Below are 21,684 nucleotides of genomic sequence, written 5' to 3'. Positions count from 1 at the left end.
CGGTTAAGATTCGATTTGAGTTACACGTGTGTCTTCTGTTTGGGGCCAGAAAGTAAAGCAGAACAACCAAAGGGGCATACAATCTCATTTCTACGTCACAATACTACCTTGTCGAAACAACGCCATGCAAACAGCAAATTAAAATTATGTGGCTCCTTAGAATGTCCCTTCTGGTAAATTACCATCTTGAACATTTGACGACTTCTTGTTTAATCAATTTTTAAAATGCAGTTATCTTAGATCCACAGTTTTTTTTTAATTTATCAACCTTTTGTCGTCGTCATGGGATTAACTTAAGTGTGGATTTTGAAAGAAGAAATGTACCCATTATTTCCCTGTCATATTCAAATCGGCAGCAACGGAAAAGACTATTATTAAGTTACATTCTGACTTGATTTAATCAGTTCATTATTCGAGATATTTTCGGACATAACACAATACAAGCAACAAAGCTGTACAATTTACAGACATAAAAGCAAATACTTATATACAAAATAGGTTATTTGGTCAAATTTGATGCAATTTTACATGATGCTTCACACGGAAACTCATCCAAGTTAGATGGTAGCTATGGATGTATCTGTTTGACTTGCGGAGAAATAGGGTCTAGTAATATAGATTGTGCATTTTTTGTAGAAAAGTAGGTCAAATGTCTAATTCAAGGTCACATAATACGCCCAATATATGATTTTCTTTTCAAGTTTAACAGAAACTATGGGTGTATCTCTGCAAGTTTTGGAGATATATGGGCTGCAGTAGTGGATTTCTGGTCCCCTCTTGTAATTAGAATTTTGACCAGCTGAATCATAGTTCTAAACTAGTACCAAATGGCACCTTTCGGCAAGTAGTGGCTGCTTCTCCCGGGAAAATGCACCGATTGGCCCCAAACTCAAGATGATGAAAAGAGACCCTAAGTGTAACTTCTCACCACAGTGTAAAAGCAAACCAGCAAAAACTAATATTTTTCCACAGAAAATTTAAATTTTCACAAAGTTTAGGCCCATTTTTACCTTGAAATATAGGGCAAAGGTCAAATATATGGTCACATTCGAAATATCCACATGACTTTTGGTCAAACATCTATTTTCAAGAAAAAAAAGCGAAACTGTTGGAAAAATGGCCTATCAAGCTTATGTTCAAACTCGACCTGTATTTTAGTAAAATTGAGCAGTCCTGTAAGTTTGAAGACAATAGGCCCATTGGTTTTCCTTGAAATGTGTTATTTGCATTATATAGTACAATATTTGATAAAAACAGTTTCCCTTTTAAAAAAATGTTTTATTATGCTAATTTTCGAACTCGACCTGTATTTATGAATTCTCATCAATTCTGCAAGTTAAAAAAACAGGTCGAGACTTATGGTGTTATCTTTGAAAGTGCACGATATGCCCGTACATAAAAAAGGCCAGCAGTGCTGTTCACGTGTACAGATGAAGGAAGAGACATCCTTTGTGTTATTTCAAAATGTTAACTACTGCAGGTGGATAGGAAATGGAATAGAGAGATTTGCTTTAAAAAGATGTCTCATGTTCGTGAATTACTTACTAATTAAATGCCATAATACGGATTTATCGGGGCAAACATACAAAGAAAATGAATAATATATATAAAATATGAGTTTGTATTTTAAAGCAGAAAAAAATTAGGTACCTTTCGTCTTCGTCATCTGTATATTCTTCTGCAGGCGATATGTATGGGGATGTGTCCCCAATTTCCTGAAATGAAAGAAAAATGGCAATCTGTCATTCTTCAATTATCACTTGCTATTTTGAAGGAAATGAATGTCTGCATTCTCATTTACTAACTAAATCACTTCAGGATATGGCATCAGTTATCCCACAATTTGCCGTTCTAATCAATCGTCGTCTCTAACCTGAGTTTCAAAAATCGCCGCCCGTCTGCCGCGTCGGAGAATTGGCAAGGGTGTTTCGTGCGCATTTCGTGTTTCGTCACCTTCATCACTTTCTTCTGACGTCGCAGCACTGCTTGAACGTGATGACTGAAAAGAACAAAACAAAACATCAATCTTTACAAAATGACCGACTTGTGAAAGACCGATTATGTTTAACATTTGTTACAAACTGCCAAAAGAACTAAGCAATTGCATAGATAAATGTTACCCGGTACCTAATGACTTAAGTGACCTTAATTATTGGAGAGTGATAGATTTTACGCGGTTCACAATAATATTTGGCCAGTTCTACACTGCGAACACATTAGCTATAATACTATCGTTAACCGCGATGATAACACTAAGATAACACCTGAAATCAACGGTAACCAGCAACAGCAGCTGCGTGCAGTCCTTGCGGTGTAACGTGTCAGGGATTCCCCCATTACAGAGTCTACCTCCCATTCATTTGTACAGGTAAGCCTCGCCCTAGATTTTGACCCACTTAGGTCAGACTAACCCTAACCATTTTAACTATATGGAGGGCGAACTTTCTGTTACACGGACCCTCAGTTTCGTTACACCGATACCACTGTCCAGTAAACACCGCAGGCAGCCGAACGCAGTAACCGTTATGCTACATGGAAATGGAAAAAATGTGATTTGCTCTATCTTTGGTCCGTGCATTCACGTTTGGTGGCTATAGAGATCGATGGGCCTATTTTTTTTTTTATTATTTTAATAAGATAAAAGCTCTCCCACTCTGGAGGGCAAGAGAAAGCTTGAGCAGTATGCCAGTATGGGTGTGCCATATATTCCATACTTGAGTGTGGGAAGTAAAGAAATTATACAAAACTCTACCCTTTAATTCGAACTCCATTTTGCCCCGTCATGACAATGATAAGTATTGCATGTATGTATACTGCAAGAGCTTGGTATATAACTGTTCATTTTGGACAAAAAATTAATTTTCCTGGGGTAAAGGAAAATGTCCCCATACTTCCCAATGGTTAATGAATCCATTCCCACATTCCAAGTTAGTCCCTGTTTTTTTTCTAAAAAGATTGGTTTCTTGTAATATTCTCTTAAGAGATTATTACATAGTGTAGCCATCTATGGAGGTCACGTGATGTGATGGCAAGCACAAATTCCAAAATAAATGCGTTAACTGCTGTTTTGGTGGTAAAATAGATTTGATTTTATTTCTGTCAGTTGTTTGCAGTGTATTGACCAATAGTGAAATATTGATATCTTGCGAACAGTTGTTATCCCTTTAAGTGAAAATTCATCAAGAGCGTCATTTTGCTTGACCTGTCCATGACTGATACAAAACATCCGGTGATCAACTAATCTATTTTCTGACGTTATATTTGATCATCAAAGTTCAACATGAAGCTACCGCACCAGAATAGTCTTGGGGTTTAAATCAAGCATATATTTTCCTTTCTACTGTAGGATGATACAAACGTTAAACTGAGAAGTGTTGCAAATCAATTTAAATTCCCCTTCTCATCAAGAAAGGTAGCGGCAAAACATTAAAGAGTATGCATCACTGTAAGCATCTGACTCCATTAGATATACTACATAGTTACGTGGATTCTGAGTTTGGTCCTCCATTACTCACATTAACCAAGATGAGGATGTAAATCGGGCATCTAGTCATCACGCCCGGAGCACCGTAGTTTTGCATTTCATAAAACAATATTTTTTTTTACCTCGTCAAGCAAGTAACAACACGTAGCATTCTTGAATGAAATCCAAAACTTTGAGTTACAACTAATAACAGCAGACATATATACGTCAAGGGCGGATCCAGGATATCAGTCCGGGGATCAGAGAGGCGTCATCGCCTCCTGGGCATGTACCAACAATCTTGTTCAGTTTTACTTTTAATGTAGTCTAGATCGCGACCACAACACTATTTCCTGGTATCTTTTGGTAAAATATACTATATTTATACGATACTTTTAAATTTTGAAATTTAAAAGAATTATTTCATATCGAACATCTGACCTTAAAGATTGTCCAACACTCATTCTCAACATATACGGGTAGGTCCATTTAACATTTTTTCTCATTTTATTAAAAGTAAGCGAGTAGTAGTAGCGGTGGTCATGGTAATAACACTATTTTTGAAGACAAACGCATGGCACACATATTTTCTTTACTAATTAATTTAATGTGTGTGTGTGTATGTTTGTGTGTGACATTATACTCACAAAATGGAGAGAAATAGGAGTCACTCTTCAGTCAAATTATCACCACGTACTACCACTGCTATATTCAAAAATTGGTCAAGACCAAATATATCCAGTGTCGAACCAAACAGGCAAGCTGATTTACCTCAGCCTAAAACTATATCCGATCGTAGGCAGTACTTCCACGTCCTGGTCGAAACGTGGATAGGGAAAACAACACTTGCACTATTTACACCGTCAAACATTTATTGCGTTTTAATCTTCATCCTAGCCTCATTATAGATAACCCGGTGTTATGCAGACGCGGACCCGGGTGTTTTCATGAAATAATTACATTTGTACGTGCTTCAGCTCATTAGATTCTTTTTCAATCATAATATTTTGCACAATTTTAATTTTCTAGTTTTGGATTTATTCAGTCATTCAACATGGCCCCGAAGGGAGGTCAGGTGCCTCTTGGACCATGGGCATTTATAGGACCGACAGATGCATTGATCACTATTTACATGCAACAAAATGAATATCAGCTTGATTATGGATATCCCTATTTTTGATGTAAGGGAGGTTTTTTATAGATGGAGAAGAGCAAGACCCGTCTCAGGTGACACCTTTCCCGTTCCACATATCTTCACTTTAACCTCTTTCCCTTGTTCCACCATTCTGCTAAGACAGATATGTTATAAAAGTATTGTCCTTCAATTTAGATGTATATTTACAGTTGGCATTTTTTATTAGGCATGTACAGCCTAACGGTTTGTCCTAATCACAATACAACCGGTAAACAGTTCATAATTATAACAAAAAAAAAGATTGCCGAAATATTATTTACTTTTGGACGTACTGTATGTCACTAATCAGGTTTGTTGCTTTCTGAGATCCAGATGTTTTCTGAGAAATGTTATTGCCCTTGTCTTGTTTCTGGCCATAAACAATCTACCACAATGTCACTATGGGTTACCTCACCTCTATTATGCGACTTCGTGTGGATGTTTTGGTGCTACGGCCGTTCGGAAGCCCAGGAACGTACACTGAGAAATAAATATTAAATGTAGGAATAACGGCCATTTCTTATTTTGTACCTGCTGCTTTGTGGTATTCGAAATGTAGATTTCTAAGACTTCGCAGGAGTCATCTGCGAAACATAATTATAAATTGTTTTTTTGCTAGGGATATGGTTTCTTCTCTTGTGTATGAGCTGTAGTACGAAAAGAAAAACAAGTCAAGTCGTAAGTGAAAATCGAATATATGCAAAATGCTTCACTTTTTTTTTGCAACAGGGTTATGAAAAATACTGTATAATCTTGTTCAGTTTTACTTTTAATGTAGTCTAGATCGAGAGCACTACACTATTTTTACTACTTTTATTTACTTATTTTCTAAACACCAACAGGTTGGCTCTGTGTGGTTTGCCTTCTTTTTTATTTTAAATGGCTCATTTTACATTAACTATGAAATTTTAGAATGCTTGTAAAGAAAATATATAATCTTAAAGTGTTTTCATTCATAATCAGGAACAAATACAGCAGCAATATATTAATTATGTTATTATTATCATTTACTGTAGCTCTCAGTCAACAGTCAACCACCTCAATTTTTTCAGGAGATCTTTTTATTATGGATAATTTTAATCAATAGGAATTGATTTTCGATAACAGAGTTATTAGCCAAGGTAAACCGAAAAATTATCAACAGAAGGGCAACCTTTCCATTATTATCAACGCTCTACCTGTATACCTCCTCTTAATTGCCTCTGATCATATTGCCCTTGGTTTTAACCTTGGCGTTCCTAACGTTTACTGGAAACCTCATAGTGAACAGGGAGGCTTGTGGCAATATATCACTGTCCTATTACTGAATGTGTGATGTTGTATACGGTACAAATAAATGCAGGGAGAATGCTTGTTTTGGAGATTGAGACGTTCGTAATCAAATTTGCCTCGTTATCATTTAAGCACGTCTTTGGAAAATGTTCCATTATACAGTAATATTCCATATTTTAGGCTTTTTAAGTCTACGAATTCAGTTATGTGCACTGTCAACGGAAGAACCGTCCTAATATCCCAATACATGCAGGTCTTGTACCAGTTCAAGGAATACATCATAGATGCGTTAATCTAAATGTGAATTGAAAAAGGACTCCATGGCTATAAAACAAGATTGAACTAAACATTCCACTTCGTCAGTGAATGAACATCACACATACGCGCCTTCAAATTTAAGCACTAGATAAACGCCGGAATATTAAGTGCTTTGTTGATCTGCAGTTTCAGGAAACTGTAAACACATCAATCATGATGATTGACAAACGAAACTAAGTGGGTCGATTTTCCATCGTGATCCTCCTGCAGATGAAATGTGTGTTCTTCTATCACTTGCAGTAACTGTGTCACTGTCAAGGAATCAGGTTCAATCAAATGTTGGGAGTCTTTTATCCCGGGAATATTACGACAATCCACATTTCAACAAAGGTAAACCAACTTAAAAGCACATGGTGTACATGTATCAACGTCAGAATGTAGGGTTAAGTCGATCTCATGAACACGCTTCAAGTTAAAGCTGATGAAATACTGCCCTTAATACCAAACCTTTACAGAATTGAAACATGACCTCAATATATTAACTTTTAATGTCAAGTCCTACATCTGCTCCATACAAAGCTCTGAAAGGTATCATGCCTAATCTCAAGAAACGTACTACAGTGTTTAATCAAAATGTTTTTTGTACCATATATGAAAAAAAAACAAGCCGTTAGTTGCGGTTATTATAACTGAGCTTAGAAAAAATTAAGACAAAACTTTTATTGCTTTTTTTTTTGGGGGGGGGCATGAATGTTTTCATCTGATCGCTTCACATATAGTTTTGCCGTTTGCAGTGATGTTTTTACACATTGGAGTTTTGTTACTCATCAAATACAGCATATATTTGTGTATGGCTGTTTAACAGAAGCACTAATCTCAGCACCCCTTCTATTTGATACATCCGTCAATGCACACCCTCTACAGAGACCGATATATCTTCATTCCGAGAGACAAGGGTTTGTCACTTCCCGGTAGAGCATCGAAATAAATCAAGTTAATAGGTTAAAACCACAACGACCTAATATTCTTTCTCAGTTCCTCGGAAAACAATTTGCAAATGATGTAAAATATCTGACATTGATTTAGTGGAAATATGTTTGTCAAAATTAAGCTTTCTGGGATTAATTGCCGTTGAATGACTATACTGCTTTCTTAAAACATTAAAATTGCTTCCTATAAAACAAAAAACATCGAGTTTTGGGATGCATGGTGCTCTAAGACCCTTTTACTGAAGCAAGTTACACTTTGAGAGAAAGACAACTTAATAGCCCGGATAATATACTTATAAAATGGAGCCTCCCCGTTCAACGCGCCTAATTAATTAACTTTACTGAACGGCAGGAAGATAACTTATTTACTTTCCCTATAATATACAATGTATATCCATCCAAACGCCATTATTCGAGGGCATTTTCCTGCACAGATATGATGCTACCTTCTCGCAACTAATTAAAAAAACACCAACAAATCGATCATACAAAAGCAGCACATCCATCAACAACCATATAGCCATGTGCGGGCATCAGTGAAGAGACCAAAGCGATTAATTATTAAACTGAAATGTATTCGGACACATCTACAATCTGCCTGTAATAATAACAAGGCACATGTCATCTTGCACTGAAATACCAAAGTTGATTTAGCCGAGGAGAAATTCCACAAAAATTCAATGCGATCTGCCATTATTTGAAACACCGAATAGGCTGGGCAATTGAACGTTTAATTTATGATGTATGTAAGCTGAAAAATAGAATGAAAAGTACTTTCAGTGCTTCAGTATAAGTTTATGTCTCTGATGATATATCCTTTTGGCGAATATCTCCACAGTTTCAGGAAAAACTCAGGATTAAATGACAGATGAAACAACTATCGTGTCCTAGATTGAAATAACGGCACTTAGCTTGCCTTACATCAATTAATCCTCGTCATAGGTGGACGTGACGATATCAGACTCGCAGACAGTTACCTTGAGTCTAGTTACATCTCATACATAAACGCTATAATCGCAACAGGTGAAATGGATTTTTTCCCGATAATTATGACGCAGGTGCTTCGTACACTGACATATGATCTTTATTAATACTGCTAATGTATGAGGTGCAGATACGTGAACAGCAACCCTATTCATTCCCAAGCCAAGTGGAACGCGGAGGCATTTTTAAAATTATAATCATTTCAAAATCAAATTCAGCATATACTTCACAAATCAATTTACTTTGCCAAGTATAGAAAATGTGGCATTAAGTACCAGTGGACTGTTAAACAATATATTAACCGCATTTATAACATGTCACATTCACTTTCTGTCTTCGTAATTACTCTACTGCAGTCTCAAATCATTTCATAAGTTATCATTACTGCTGTTTGCTCGTCTTACACAGTGCTGTTATGGAAGTGTTTGTCTTTTTAGGTAAATATTGATCATTAGTTTCAAACAATTCCAATATTTGATCTAAAATCGTCCACAAAGTCTAAATATAAATCCTGCAATATTAAAAAACACCATGGTTGCATCTTGCTAATATTTTTCAAAAGCGCGCTTATGTGCTTTTAAAACATTTGAAAATTAAGATTAATTAAAAAAAAACGCAAATTTCAATTGTTCCTAATTATTTAAATACTACACCACGTGCGTGTGCGTGTGCGTGTACGTGTGTGTGTGTGAATCAGAACCATACCTCCATCTGCAACCTCTCCATCAGTAGCTCTCTCCAGCAAGACCAGTGCTCATTGACCATCACACGTTCTATGTACTCCTTTACACTGACTGGAGAACAGGGAGGCGAACTTAAGTCACAAAATCCGTATCTTTCCATTGGCACCATCATGGTTCCTTTTAGGCGTTCGTGTCACATTTTATTTCGTAAAGAATGTGTATATATGCAAATTCACCGACAAACCCTATGTCGATATTTGATCCTCAAACATTCGTATTGTACCGGCTGTTACGTACCAATAAAGATTGTTCCAGGGAACATGATATCAGTGGTTACCATCAATGACTGAAATCCTCATTTAAAATTCTGTTAAATTTTAAAATCTGATGCTTGAAACTGTTGTTTTTCCCTGGAGAACTGTATTGGTTTAATCTGAAAAGCAGAATCCTTGAATTGTGCAACAGCGTTGTTGATAAAGAGAGATATACGAACCATTCAGGCCTCGGTTTGTATTTATAAGCCAATCAATGTCTTAGGGTGAAATACGACACGCGCCACTTATACAGTTAGTGTGGAGGATTTCATAATGATAAAGGCCTACTCAACCAATGTATACATATATATATCATAAAATACATATTTCATTTCCTTAAAATATAAGGTAGGTATTGCATTACAACGGTGTTCCTTAGGTAAAAACAAAGCGAAATAAGGCTTTTGCTTTCACTATTAGACTGCAGCATCACGACATTAAATAGTCAAATATTCAGAAAGTGTATAATATTGCGGAGCAAACAAATCTACTACCTGAGAGATGTTTTGATGAAACTTACCGATTGCAGTGACCTTAAATCAGACAATATTACAACCGCTTGCGCGTTCAGCTATCCGGTGGTGTCCTAGACACAAAGGACAAGTAGATACAGTGTTTCGAAACTACTCCTCAAAGCTTTAATCAACACTTCTCTGAACCTATTTTAAATACCGATAATTGAAAAAGGCAAGATTACTTTTCCAGTTGCCAATTAGCAGAAGCCAGTATTAGTAATTAGCGTATTTTTCTAGGTACATGCAGAGCATTAATACGAAAGCAGTTAGACCGATATGAGTGTCTGAACGACCTTATCTACAGATCGGAAGATGGAGCTAAACTTATAATGACACATGATCCAATGCCGAATACAAACCAAGAGAATGAACGGAAGGGCCAAATACATGCATTCCTACTGCAATGATCATTTCAAACCTGTGTTAATTTACGGACACCGTCTCAAGGGTAAATATAAGTAATTTGTATATATTGATCATCGCGTTTATTTAATCACCTTCAAGCTTTCGGTTCCATTAATCAGGATGTTGTTTATGATTATGTAAGCTAAATTTGGCAGCTAATTTTCTTCGTTTTGTCCAAAGCTCATTAATGTTTGTTAACTAGTGATTTAACTCATTGGAAAGAAACCCAAAGATATACTGTTGTCTCTACGCATAGTACAAATGACCTAAGAAATCAGTGTATGGGTTTAACATATTGACTGTTGATTTAATAAAATGTCTTTTCGCCAATACTAAACGTGAACATGTACAGTATGATAGAGCTCAAGACTGATCGCAAGAAGGTGAAATACGCCCCTTACGTAAGACTATAAGTTAATAAACTATCTACTTTGACAAACTTCTGCCAAAACTTAAGGATACACAGAAAGTACATGCAGCTATATCGCCAATATGAGGTTGATATTAGTAAATAAAGATACGCTGCTATTTCCCGCCCGCACTGCTATCCACGCTCTGCATTTACTTTGTGGCTGTCACACTGAGCTTAACCTAACGGGTGCCGTACCGTATATAGTATGCCCATTGGATTCTTGGCTGGCCTAGTTTTTTCTTCATCTCACTACTGTACCTCAAGTGACATGAAGACAAAATGTGTTTCTGTCTACCCTAACGCATTCGTCAAAGTGAAATGGTCGCATAACTACTCTCCAACTGATGCATTGCTGGTTCACAAAAGCAAATTTGTGGAATCAGCTATAAATCATACATGACCCTTATCCATCCGACATCATATACAATTTCTTACATCAATATCAGAAAGTGCACCAGTTTTACTACAGGAATGCGCATTATAATGACAATACTTCGTTCCAGGATATCTTGGCAAGTAAGATACCGGTACTTTCCAAAACAGCATTATTTTCAATTCAATTGTAAACGCGTGGTCGGGTTTATATTTAAAGGTTAATCCAAGTTAAATAAGGTATTTTACAAGACGAGGACGATACGATATCCACAAACTAAGTATTTTATGTTGCATCGCGTCCTTCTTAATACCCACTATACGCCCCCGAGAGCATAACTTACCACCTAATGATATACGTCTTCTGTCACTGATGCCCATTGATAATAGCTTATGTTTCTGCTTAGGTTTATAAGTGCTTGACATAGCAGGGCGACTTTTGTGCGTGTTTATCTTGACGCACTGGTTTTAATGTTTCACCTCAAAGATGATTTCCGACTACCTTGCCTGTCAGTATATTCAAAAGAGCATCAGCATTTTATTGTGACCTCGTTAGCACGTTTTGTTCAAATACATGTTCATTTTCCTACTACGTCCTTCGCTGTAAGTTGGTAGCTTGTGGTTTGGTAGTAACTTTCAAATTCAAATCCAGCTACGTGTCAAATAAACGTAACACCGACTGCTAAGGATGATATATATTTTCTTGATGTGTTTACAGCTGTCGAGGTTTTGTTCGTTCAACCCGGGAAAATCTTAATAAACATAAAGGTCAATGGTGAAAGCATCAGACGCATTCAAATAAAGTTTTAATCAATTAGAAACTAACTAAATAGGCCTGGAAATAATGTCTGATATAAAAACTATGTCGACTGGGTAAAAATAATAATCTTCATCAAAATCGCTAAACTTTTTAAAGATAAAATTCACGAACGTCTTAAGCGTTCATCCAGACTGCACATCTTACAAGTATATGTATGGACTGTTTATACTAGTAGGTGGTTGCACTGTACCAAGACATGCGTGTACTAGTAGATGGATTCACTGTAGCATGATATGCGTGTACTTGTGCTAATAGCTGGTTGCACGGTGTCTTAACCTGTCTGTGCTAGTGAAAAGTGCAACCGTCTACATGTACATGTACTTGTACACATGGGTGACACATCCTGACAACAAAAGCCATGACTATGAAACCTAAAAATTATAACACCTTGATAATAGAAAATACACTACTCCATAAATCCTTCGTGAACTGTTTGTTGTCATACATAAGCGTGTGCACTCCATATCGCGTGCAACTTACTGCACGTGGTTTGGAATACTTAAAATCATGTAACATACTTATTTCCTTTAACGGTGAAATTTCGTGTACTCACGCTGGTATACAAGACATATATATACAAAATGGTATGATCTATCTCTGTACACTGGCATGTACATGTATTTACCTGTTCCGCTGTATGTTCGGTTTCTCTCGTTTCCATCGGAATGCCACTGATACCACTTGCAGTTACTGAGTATAAACAGTGAAATGTCAGCAATGAACCCCAGGAATATCATGACACTTTGGGTTTTTAAACAACCTGTGCGGTATAATATGTCAGTAAACGAGGCTAAGTACAGTAAGCGTAAAGACCCATATGTAAAACGTTTCAGAATACAGAGAGACGTTCAGATATATTTTCCATTTAACTGTATACTATGTCACGATAATAGTTTCTTCAAATAGCATCTAAACTTAGCACAGCAAAGCTGATGAAATTAATACAACACAGAATTTAGCTGAAAACTGTTTTGTCCAAGTTACTACAGGTACATATGTCACGGCAAGGAGAGGGTGGCTTTACAGGTATCTTATGGTATACTATTTCAAACGAGGATATTTCTTACCAGTAATCTTCAAACAAATAATCATAGGTCCGACAACAGGAGTTTCGTCGCGTTTTCAGCATAATGAATCTTAAATATAACTCATGTTAAAGCTAGTCTGTTTTCATGACTAGCAGCTGCAAAAAAGATCAATCTCTGTCGTCTTACTATCAAAAAAGATAATGCCGACACTTTTCAAGGTTGATGGTTCAGATTGTAATCCAAATTGGCCAGCAGCAAGGTAAACTCTGCCAAAAATATGGATACAACACAGAACTCATAATGACACATAAAAGATAAACGACTTACAAATTAAGTATTAAGTCATACACAGAATTTGGACAAGAAAGAGATCCAACTCTTTCTTCAGCATGTGAGACATGCAGTAAATGTTATATACCAGTGGTAAGAACTGGAATAGTGCTTTGCTAAGTATACCAATGACCTGAAAAACTTAATTTAAAGAATCTTTTGTTTTAGTGACATTTTCACTACTAAGCCTATGTGTAATCAAATGAATCTGCTAAACTTGTACGTTCTGCAAGCCCGACCTTAAAAAGTACGAGTACACTTGTACGATAGTGTTTTTAAGTCTATAGCCTTTGCCAGCTACCAGTACAATCATATATCATTACTAGCTTGGTGTTTAGGCAAGGATTGACAGGCTTCGTCAGCAGGTTTGTAAATGCATATGATATTTCAACACCTAGGAAGCAAAACGCTTGCTCAGATCTTCTAACTGTGGAACACATCTCGCATGCAGTTGATAATTAATGTTCAAAGTTTTTGAAACATTTTTTTACCGAGGTAAATGCTCCTGTGGGCCATTAATACATAGATCAATATCAATGTTTATGTGAATAAGTGTCCCTGGATTCTGCACTTAGATACGTGCTTTGTAACATATATTTTTCACCTTACTTGAAAATCTGTTAAATCAAACAAGTTTATGGGACCATTTCAAAATAACATACATGTATGTTACCGTTAACAAGCCAGTATACAAATGCCGGGAGTCTTCCCGTCATAACCAGCGCTAATGTCCGTGGACTCTGTCTAACATTGCTCTACATAATTGTCCTAAAACATCCGTACCATTGATTCTGCATGACAATTGTTTTCATTTAGCAATTAGTAATGAGCCGCTGCTTGCAAATTTTGTTAATGCTATACACAAAACCCAAATCAACACCTTGCTAACAAACTAACTTACTACCACATTAAGTACAGTGCCTCATCTAGCTATACGAATACCACGGTAACCAAAGGAACATTAATGCAAGCAACTGATTGGTGAAAAAATCCAAAGGGAATATTTCTGAACCTATTACTCCATCAATCATTGCAGACTATATTTACATTTCAGACACGTTTTCCATTTCCACACTGCCAGCGCGTGTGAACTCTTATTATGTGGGCATGTTCGCCATTTTCAGTGGGCAAAGAATAGTTGAAGATCACTTATTTCTTTCCGTTTTCCCGACATTTCCAAAGTGTGATAATGCGGTGGACCTTGTGCTATACTGAGAAGTTGGAGAGGGGAAGTTTGTATAAAGGCACATCACCCAGGGCAAGTTTAACATCCAGCCATCGGGTTAGACGCATCACTGACTCTCAGACGGACTATAATCAATACATTTTACTCATATCACGTATTAGAAAAAAACATATCTGTTAATCTTTAAATAAAATTGATTCGTTGCGTTTGAGCTGATTCAGCGCCCTAAACGGTAATCGTATGGTGAACCGTTACCGGTACTTTACACCATCGTAAGTATCAAATGGTTTTCAAATGACTGTGGTATAAGATTTTTGTTGAAAAAGCACCATAATATTACTTTAGTTTCAATTTGCGTTATAAGTTTTGAAAACACGGACACCTTAAATTGCGCATTAAGACATCGAACCAGTGAAATAAAGTCATTATGCACAAATAAACGCTGTAAAGATGCAGGTTTTTTCCATGAACATGCTGCCGTTTATTTCATGTTCTCCTATGAAGACAAAAACGGGGTCTAATCGCGGGGATTTCCATCTATTGTTCTACGAACATGAGTAACGCCAGTGCAAATGATGCATTCATATGATGCGTTCATATATAACATCAGTTTAGATTCATTTATTTAATCAATTAATTCACGTGTGTGTGGGGTGGTGTGTGTGTGTGTGTGTGTGTGTGTGTGAGCGTGTTCCACGTAGTCTCACTACTGCATCAGCTCTTCAAGCAGCGTATTTCTTAATTTACTGACCCCGGTTGCAATCCGTGTTATCAATACCGCAGATTGATTTCGGTAACGGCTTTGCAGCTGTCAGAAAAGCAACCGAAACCCGTTTCTCTATTGATTAAACTGCATAATTTTCTCCTTTATACGATAAACGGTAAGTTTCTGCTCAGGTTATCTTTGTGGATATGAATCTTACGCTGGGTATTCCAAATTTTTAAGGAGGTTAAAAAAATGGCACACAAACAGAGTAGCAAAATTAAACATTAAACATTTAAAATAAGCAATCACACATCAGTTACTACAAACTATACATATGTAAACGTTTATGTATAAATATGTTTTTTCGTTTATCATGTATATTTATTCAAATTTATTTTTAAAAAAGTGTTATATACGATTGTTTATATCAGACTTTGTTCGTTGTTTGAATAGACAAGCTACTTACAAGCTATTTATAGGGACATTCGTATAAAACATCCACTGTATACCGGACACTCAAACAAACATATAATATCTATACCAATTTACGGAATTCAGCAGGATGACCACTATAATATCTTTCGAATAACACCAGGGGTAAGCAAAAGCCGTCGAGAAAAACATTTAAATGAAGCATTTTGATCGTAATATCATCTATCAGGAATGTCACCGCCTGTTGTATGACAGGTAATTCATTGCCGTAAAGCCTAAATTCTCTCTCCTGGAGGACCTCTTACATAAGTAAACACAATATACATGTGTAAGGTTCATAAAAACCAGACATTCTAACATATCGTGAAACATATTAAGTTCAACGAGACATTCAGGTATTGCGTGGATGCATTTCGTACCACATTTAATTTGTCGATTTAATGTTTAATCACAATTCCTGCTACTCGGTTTGAGGATGCACGTTCAACTCAAAAATGAGCATGATCATTGATCCACCCCAGCTAATCTGGTTAGGCATCCAGTCAGTGTGCACATTTATTTACCTAATTAGGTGGTGTGACTTTTACGCTTAATCAATGAAACGCTGATGTTCCACTGTTACTTAGCTTTCGATCGCCAGAGTTCCATGGTTTGCTTCCTTGAGCTTTTTTATGTGAATTATTTTCTAAACCTGTAGGTAAATCTATCTTTATTGATATGTTACGTAACAGCTGCATTCTCATTGGTATATCTGGTTTTGGAACAATGCACGGGTATATTTTTAAAAACATATACATTAATATGTTAGCAGAATAATTAACTTGTGCACACTGTGTGTGTTCTTACCATGAAGTCAGGTGACAGAGCAAAGGGAGCCCTAGGAAATACACATGGAAAACAACATTACACCTAGAAAGGGTCACTTGCACCGCAAACGCGTCATTATCGTCTCATCTGGCGAAAATTGAGATCAAAATCCATTTATATAAAAAAATCTGCGAAGACTGTTCTTCATGGCCCGCAAACGGCGCGTTTGAAATTATTCTGCCTAACGGCTAAGCAGCTGATTGTCCAGCCAGCGGGTGTCAAGGATCAGGTGAGAGATTAGTGCCGTGATACTGAAACACATGCCACTGTCATCATCTCACTGACGTCATCCTGCACAGTGCACGCATGTATACGTAAAGTACAGTGCACGTCTTCTAAGACGCAATGACTCAAGTGCGAAACAGATTACACCACCCTAGCTCGCGGATTAAGCTCCGGCAATTCAACACAACAGGTGAAATAATGGACTGTTATATCAAAACTACCACCCCTGAAAATACCAAAATCCCCATCGGCATGGCCGTCAGGCATATGATAGGCAAGAACGAGGGTTACTCAACTGATGTTCTTATCACATGGCTCGTGTCAACCCCCTCACATGTACATAGAGCTACTACAACAAATCTTTAAAAATATTGTCGCACTTATCTTTTGATTGTTTGAAACTAGTACACATACTATGCGTATATCATTGCTCTATGAAAACCTTCACTTACGCTGCCCGTACTAACAATACTGATCCAGTTTTACGTGTAGCACGATATCCATGAGCGATTAACAAAACATGCACCCAAGATTCGTGACAGGCCGCTCGCTGAGGAGTCGAGTGGTCTACCAATACTAGTCTGTAAATCGGATTTTTGAGATGATTATTATAATAATGTCTCCTGCAGATGAATACGGCCTCTGCAAGAATTATCGCTAAGATCAGCACAAGATCCCTTTGTCCAAATTCTACATTAACAGAATCAATCTTAAAATGTTAATCCAGAAGCCACGCGTTCACCTTTAGTCTGCTGTACAACCCTAAGGATGACTTCTCTTATTATTTCGGAACAGGTACAGGAGCTACAAGTACAAAACATAAAACTATTAAACATACTTTCGAAGCCTGCAAATATCAGCAAAAACACTGAATAGCCATTGTTTGAATAAAAATAGTGGGTGTTTTATATAAAGTGAGAACAAGTGTACATCATCCTCATACGATAAAGGTTGCTCTACATCATGCCCAGCTAAAATCTCCAGTCAGTACAATTAAAACAAAGCAGTACGTACAATGCACCCCCTTCTTGACAACTGGAACTAAGCATTTTCTTGGACGCCGTGCCCGCACATTAGACCAAACCAGTCTCCAAGTATTTTGGACACCAACTGGTGGAAAAACTAACATGGACAGAGAGGATGCAACCTGCTCAGTCACCACTACGAATGATACTGGATTGCAACCAAATGCGATCCTTAGAATAGTAAGACAGAAACAACTCTGGTCTGAACATGTCGCTGCTGATGCTGCGAAGGATGATGATGATGATGATGAGTACTTCAGAATGAAAACACTTTAATGACAGAATAAAATTAAAATAAATCATCCATTCATCTCATATGCCGATGTAACTATCCACTTGCTAGATAACAACTCGTTAATAAGTTAAATCAATGGAAAACACGTCAGGTCAGTTAATCTATGAGGAACATGACCCTTGTTATATATGATTTGGGATGATAAGAAAAATTAAGTCAGGCCCGCATGTATCTGATATATATCTAAATTACATATTCCAACTTTTGGCACGCGACCACACAGGCAAATTGACCTAATTTGTCTCGGGTATTCTTAAATCGCCTTATAGACTAAAAAATCGCAAGGGTCTCTTTTATATGAGAAATAAAGGCAGCATTTCATTGGTTCCCTTCACTACTGATATATAATTATTATTTTATGGAAGGTTTATAGCTTTATCTCTATTTAACTTACGTCTAGAGGGCATGTATTCAGCACAGTTTGTCGCTATTGTATGTTTCCTTATCACACCATGAAAATGACCTTCCACATTACAACTAACGGGATCACATCTTAACAGCTGTCACATTTCCAAACCCATACATGTTACATCAAACTATGAAGTTTTCACGAAGAAATAATATACATAAGATAAATATAAGAAACGATATAAAAAAGATCGATATTATTTATTTTTTTAATTTAGGCTGTTTATACCATCTATTTAAGGGTGTTTATACCAGCCTTGCAGAGTAATCAAGTCACCTTACCGTATCAGCATTGTGGTCAGCTTCGTACTCGTTTTCATCTAGTGTGGAGAGCCTTCGTAAAGTTCGGGGTGAATACGGAGGGAATATCAGCGAACCTAGCGATACTGGAGATAATCCAGGAGAGGAGGAAACACCCATCCCGCCCTGAGAGCTGAACTCAAACCCATGTGAGGACTTAGACACGCGAAATCCTGGGTCAAAATCAGACGGAGAAGTGATCCTTCTAGAGACGTCTGTGTCACTCGAACTTCGACGTTTAACAATCCTCGCCCTAGCTGACATCCCGCTCGGTCTGCCTTGGGTCTCAGTAAGAGTTTATTTACCACTGTGTGTTGGATTCATCAGGTGAGAGTGGTGAAAGCGGTGAAGTAACAGCGCTGCATGCGCCACTGCCTAACCTTTAAGTGTATATACCATTTTGAAAAGCAAAGACGCTATCTTGTCTGTTGAGCTAGATCGACATGTAAACGGACCTCAGTATTCACACCCACTGGACATGGACACCCTGTCGCTTTCATTTGACATTCTTTGGAATGAATTTCACTTATACTGGTTCCTTTCCAAATATCCGATATTGTCACATATCGTCGCGTTGTGTGTTTCTCTTGACCCTGTGACGTCAGGATATTCGCATACCGGCATGGTGCACGTACAGAGACGAGTCACGGGGCCTCTCTCAGTGCTAGCATCAATAAGTTCTTAAGACACTCTCTAAAATGTGATTGATATGGCATTGGGGCACCAAGGGATCTATAGGAATCAGTAGTTTATAACGAGGAGATGCAAGCAAACGCACTAAGTGTAGTTCTCAGAATCCATAACGAAACCAATAACGCCCGCCAGGAGGGTCTTCTTCCACTGTCCAGGGAACATGAATAAATAACACTGGATTGACTGTCCATATCTTGAAGATACGATAATAAATCTATATTATAGATAAAAATATTGTGATATATGAACCCGATAAACAGATATACTGACTGCTAAACTCTGACACTACTGGCGGCCCATCCGGGGGCTGATTAACATGGGTAGATTAAACTGAGCTGACTTCGTTCCAAAAATATTGTGTAAAATATATTATGGAAATTTCCTAGTGCCTATATAATATATAATTGAAATGGTCCGGCATATTTTGTTCTCATTTGACTATTATTATTGAGATTTTCATTGTATTTAACGACATGATAGTGTTTTTGATAACATGGATTTTTTAAAGGTAGTCCTATTTACTTAAAGTACGTTACACAAAACGATTAAATGTCAAGCCTGACTCAGTTAGCTGTGATACCATAGGATTTCATCGTTAAAGGGTTAATATTGCATAGTAGAACGTACTATCTTATACTTCTACTTCGCTATATTCTCAAAATATTGAAATCCAATGCCCTTCAACCACGTTACATTCCTCTTTTGATTTTTAAAGAATACATGTATATAAGTCTACCTTATGACCCATATCTTCTATCATATTTTCATTGTGTTGAATCTTGACCAAATCTGTTGAAGAGATTTATCAAGCACATTAACCCTCAAATAAGATCTTTAGCAAAAGTCGGACTGTATTACCAGCAATTGTTCGTAATGCCTCCGATGGTAGCTCCTATCAACAAACTCAATTAGCAACATTCATGACCACCTTAATTATGCTTAAATTCTGACATTTGGCATCAGAACTGAACCTTACTATTATGTGGGGATATAAGAAAAATGATACGACTTAAACGAAAAACTGGCGCTCATCATTTCATGTCCATACATTGGCCCTGATTCCACCAAAAGACAGACATGGATAGAAGCTGTGTTTTGTGATACAAGCACGGATATTGGCAGACTTTACAAGTAAACTTTGCCTTAAGCCCCTTACATGCATTTTCCAACTTCAGATGAGCACACTAAAATTGGGTTCTGAACACCAGTTGTGAATCAGCATCGAAAGTCTTATTTAATTCAACAACATTCACCGAATTCAAACATACTATTCAGCTGTGACTTATTATACATTCTTATTACGATCAGTCCCTTTACTGACACGATACTAAACTCAAACTAGTAATTATATAAGGCAGCAGAATTTCGCTTCCACTAACACACTCACTGCAGGCAGTGTGTAGAGCGCATCTGTGGCTCCGTACAGTAACGCTCACGAGTGACGTTACGCCTGTTGAATGTTACCATGGTAAACTAATATGTTGGTGTTGGTCTTTCGCTTTCGAAATAGTCGCTTTGTTATTTTGCATATGAGTACAACTGTGCAGTTATAACCCACCCCATCTGTGTCCCATAAAAAAAAAAAAAAAAACAATGGCTGCACGAAAAAACGACAACACGAGCGCAGTTTGACACTGGCTATATTTGATCCCCGTACACTGCAACTATTACTGCATGGCGGTACTATATGTGATCGATGCAACCTGTCTGATCAATAGAGGCCCCAATCAGACGGGCTATGCGCCACACGGGCCAGAGATTCATGTCATCTTATCAAACTGCGTACATCGTATGCGTTGACTAGGGTGTTGGTGCACAATCTCATCATCTAAATATTATTTTGATTGCTTTATGATACATCGACTCTAAAGGATATCTTAGCAATCTACGTTTTATAGGCATTGATTGGCAGTTAATCATGAAATCGTGAGCCTTAAATAGTAAATGGTTACTTCGACGAATAAGACTTTGTAAGCAGTAATTATTATTTAAATGCTCCTTTGGGAAACCTTAGGAAAAGAACAGTGTCATTCATATTATTCTTTTTCTTATCCTAATTATATTTGGGAGCAAAAGACTGAGCAAAGGTATCATATAGAGTTCATGTACATTTACAGGTATACAGTATGTGTCTGCATTGTTGGACATTATTTCAAAATAAGAAAAACGGTGTAATTTTTCACACATTTTTTTCAAATGGTTGTTAATTGAAGTTGACAAATCAAATGTGATTGCAAAGTCCACTCAGCGTGAGAGGTGTACGTCATATTAGTGTTCAGCAAAACCAATAATTCATGCTTCCTTAAGTGTGTGTCCAATCTGTCTCTCCCTACCGTTAACTACACGGTACTTACATATGCTGGAACTGTCAGAAATTTCCCTTTGTGTTTGTTTGCTTGATTAAGGAGTCCCGTGGTCTGCTTTCCTGCAAAGATACCATGACGAAAAAACGTTACCAACAACCTGCTTTCAAATAACACATCTAACAACAAACATTGCTTTCATGCACTGATGTTCTCTTGTCCGAA

The 21,684-nt window shown here is 37.2% G+C and overlaps 1 protein-coding gene across 4 annotated transcripts in view; it reads right to left on the bottom strand.

Annotated features, from left to right (window-relative positions):
• Positions 1-21,684, bottom strand: part of LOC106182065 (uncharacterized) — a 99,405-nt gene that overhangs the window by 16,987 nt on the left and 60,734 nt on the right. For all 4 annotated transcript variants that reach the window (XM_087014453.1, XM_087014455.1, XM_087014457.1 and 1 more), the window contains 3 exons: positions 21,511-21,581; positions 1,874-1,999; positions 1,651-1,715 (listed from right to left, as the gene is read on the bottom strand). In XM_087014453.1, the coding sequence (XP_086870579.1) occupies positions 1,651-1,715; positions 1,874-1,999; positions 21,511-21,581 (262 nt within the window). The remainder of the gene's footprint in view (positions 1-1,650; positions 1,716-1,873; positions 2,000-21,510; positions 21,582-21,684) is intronic.

This window comes from Lingula anatina, chromosome 6 (genome assembly GCF_051362555.1).
Source record: "Lingula anatina isolate TDL-2025a chromosome 6, LinAna3.0, whole genome shotgun sequence".
NCBI classification, from domain to species: Eukaryota; Metazoa; Brachiopoda; class Lingulata; order Lingulida; family Lingulidae; genus Lingula; species Lingula anatina.
This window is presented reverse-complemented; position numbering and strand designations above follow the sequence as displayed.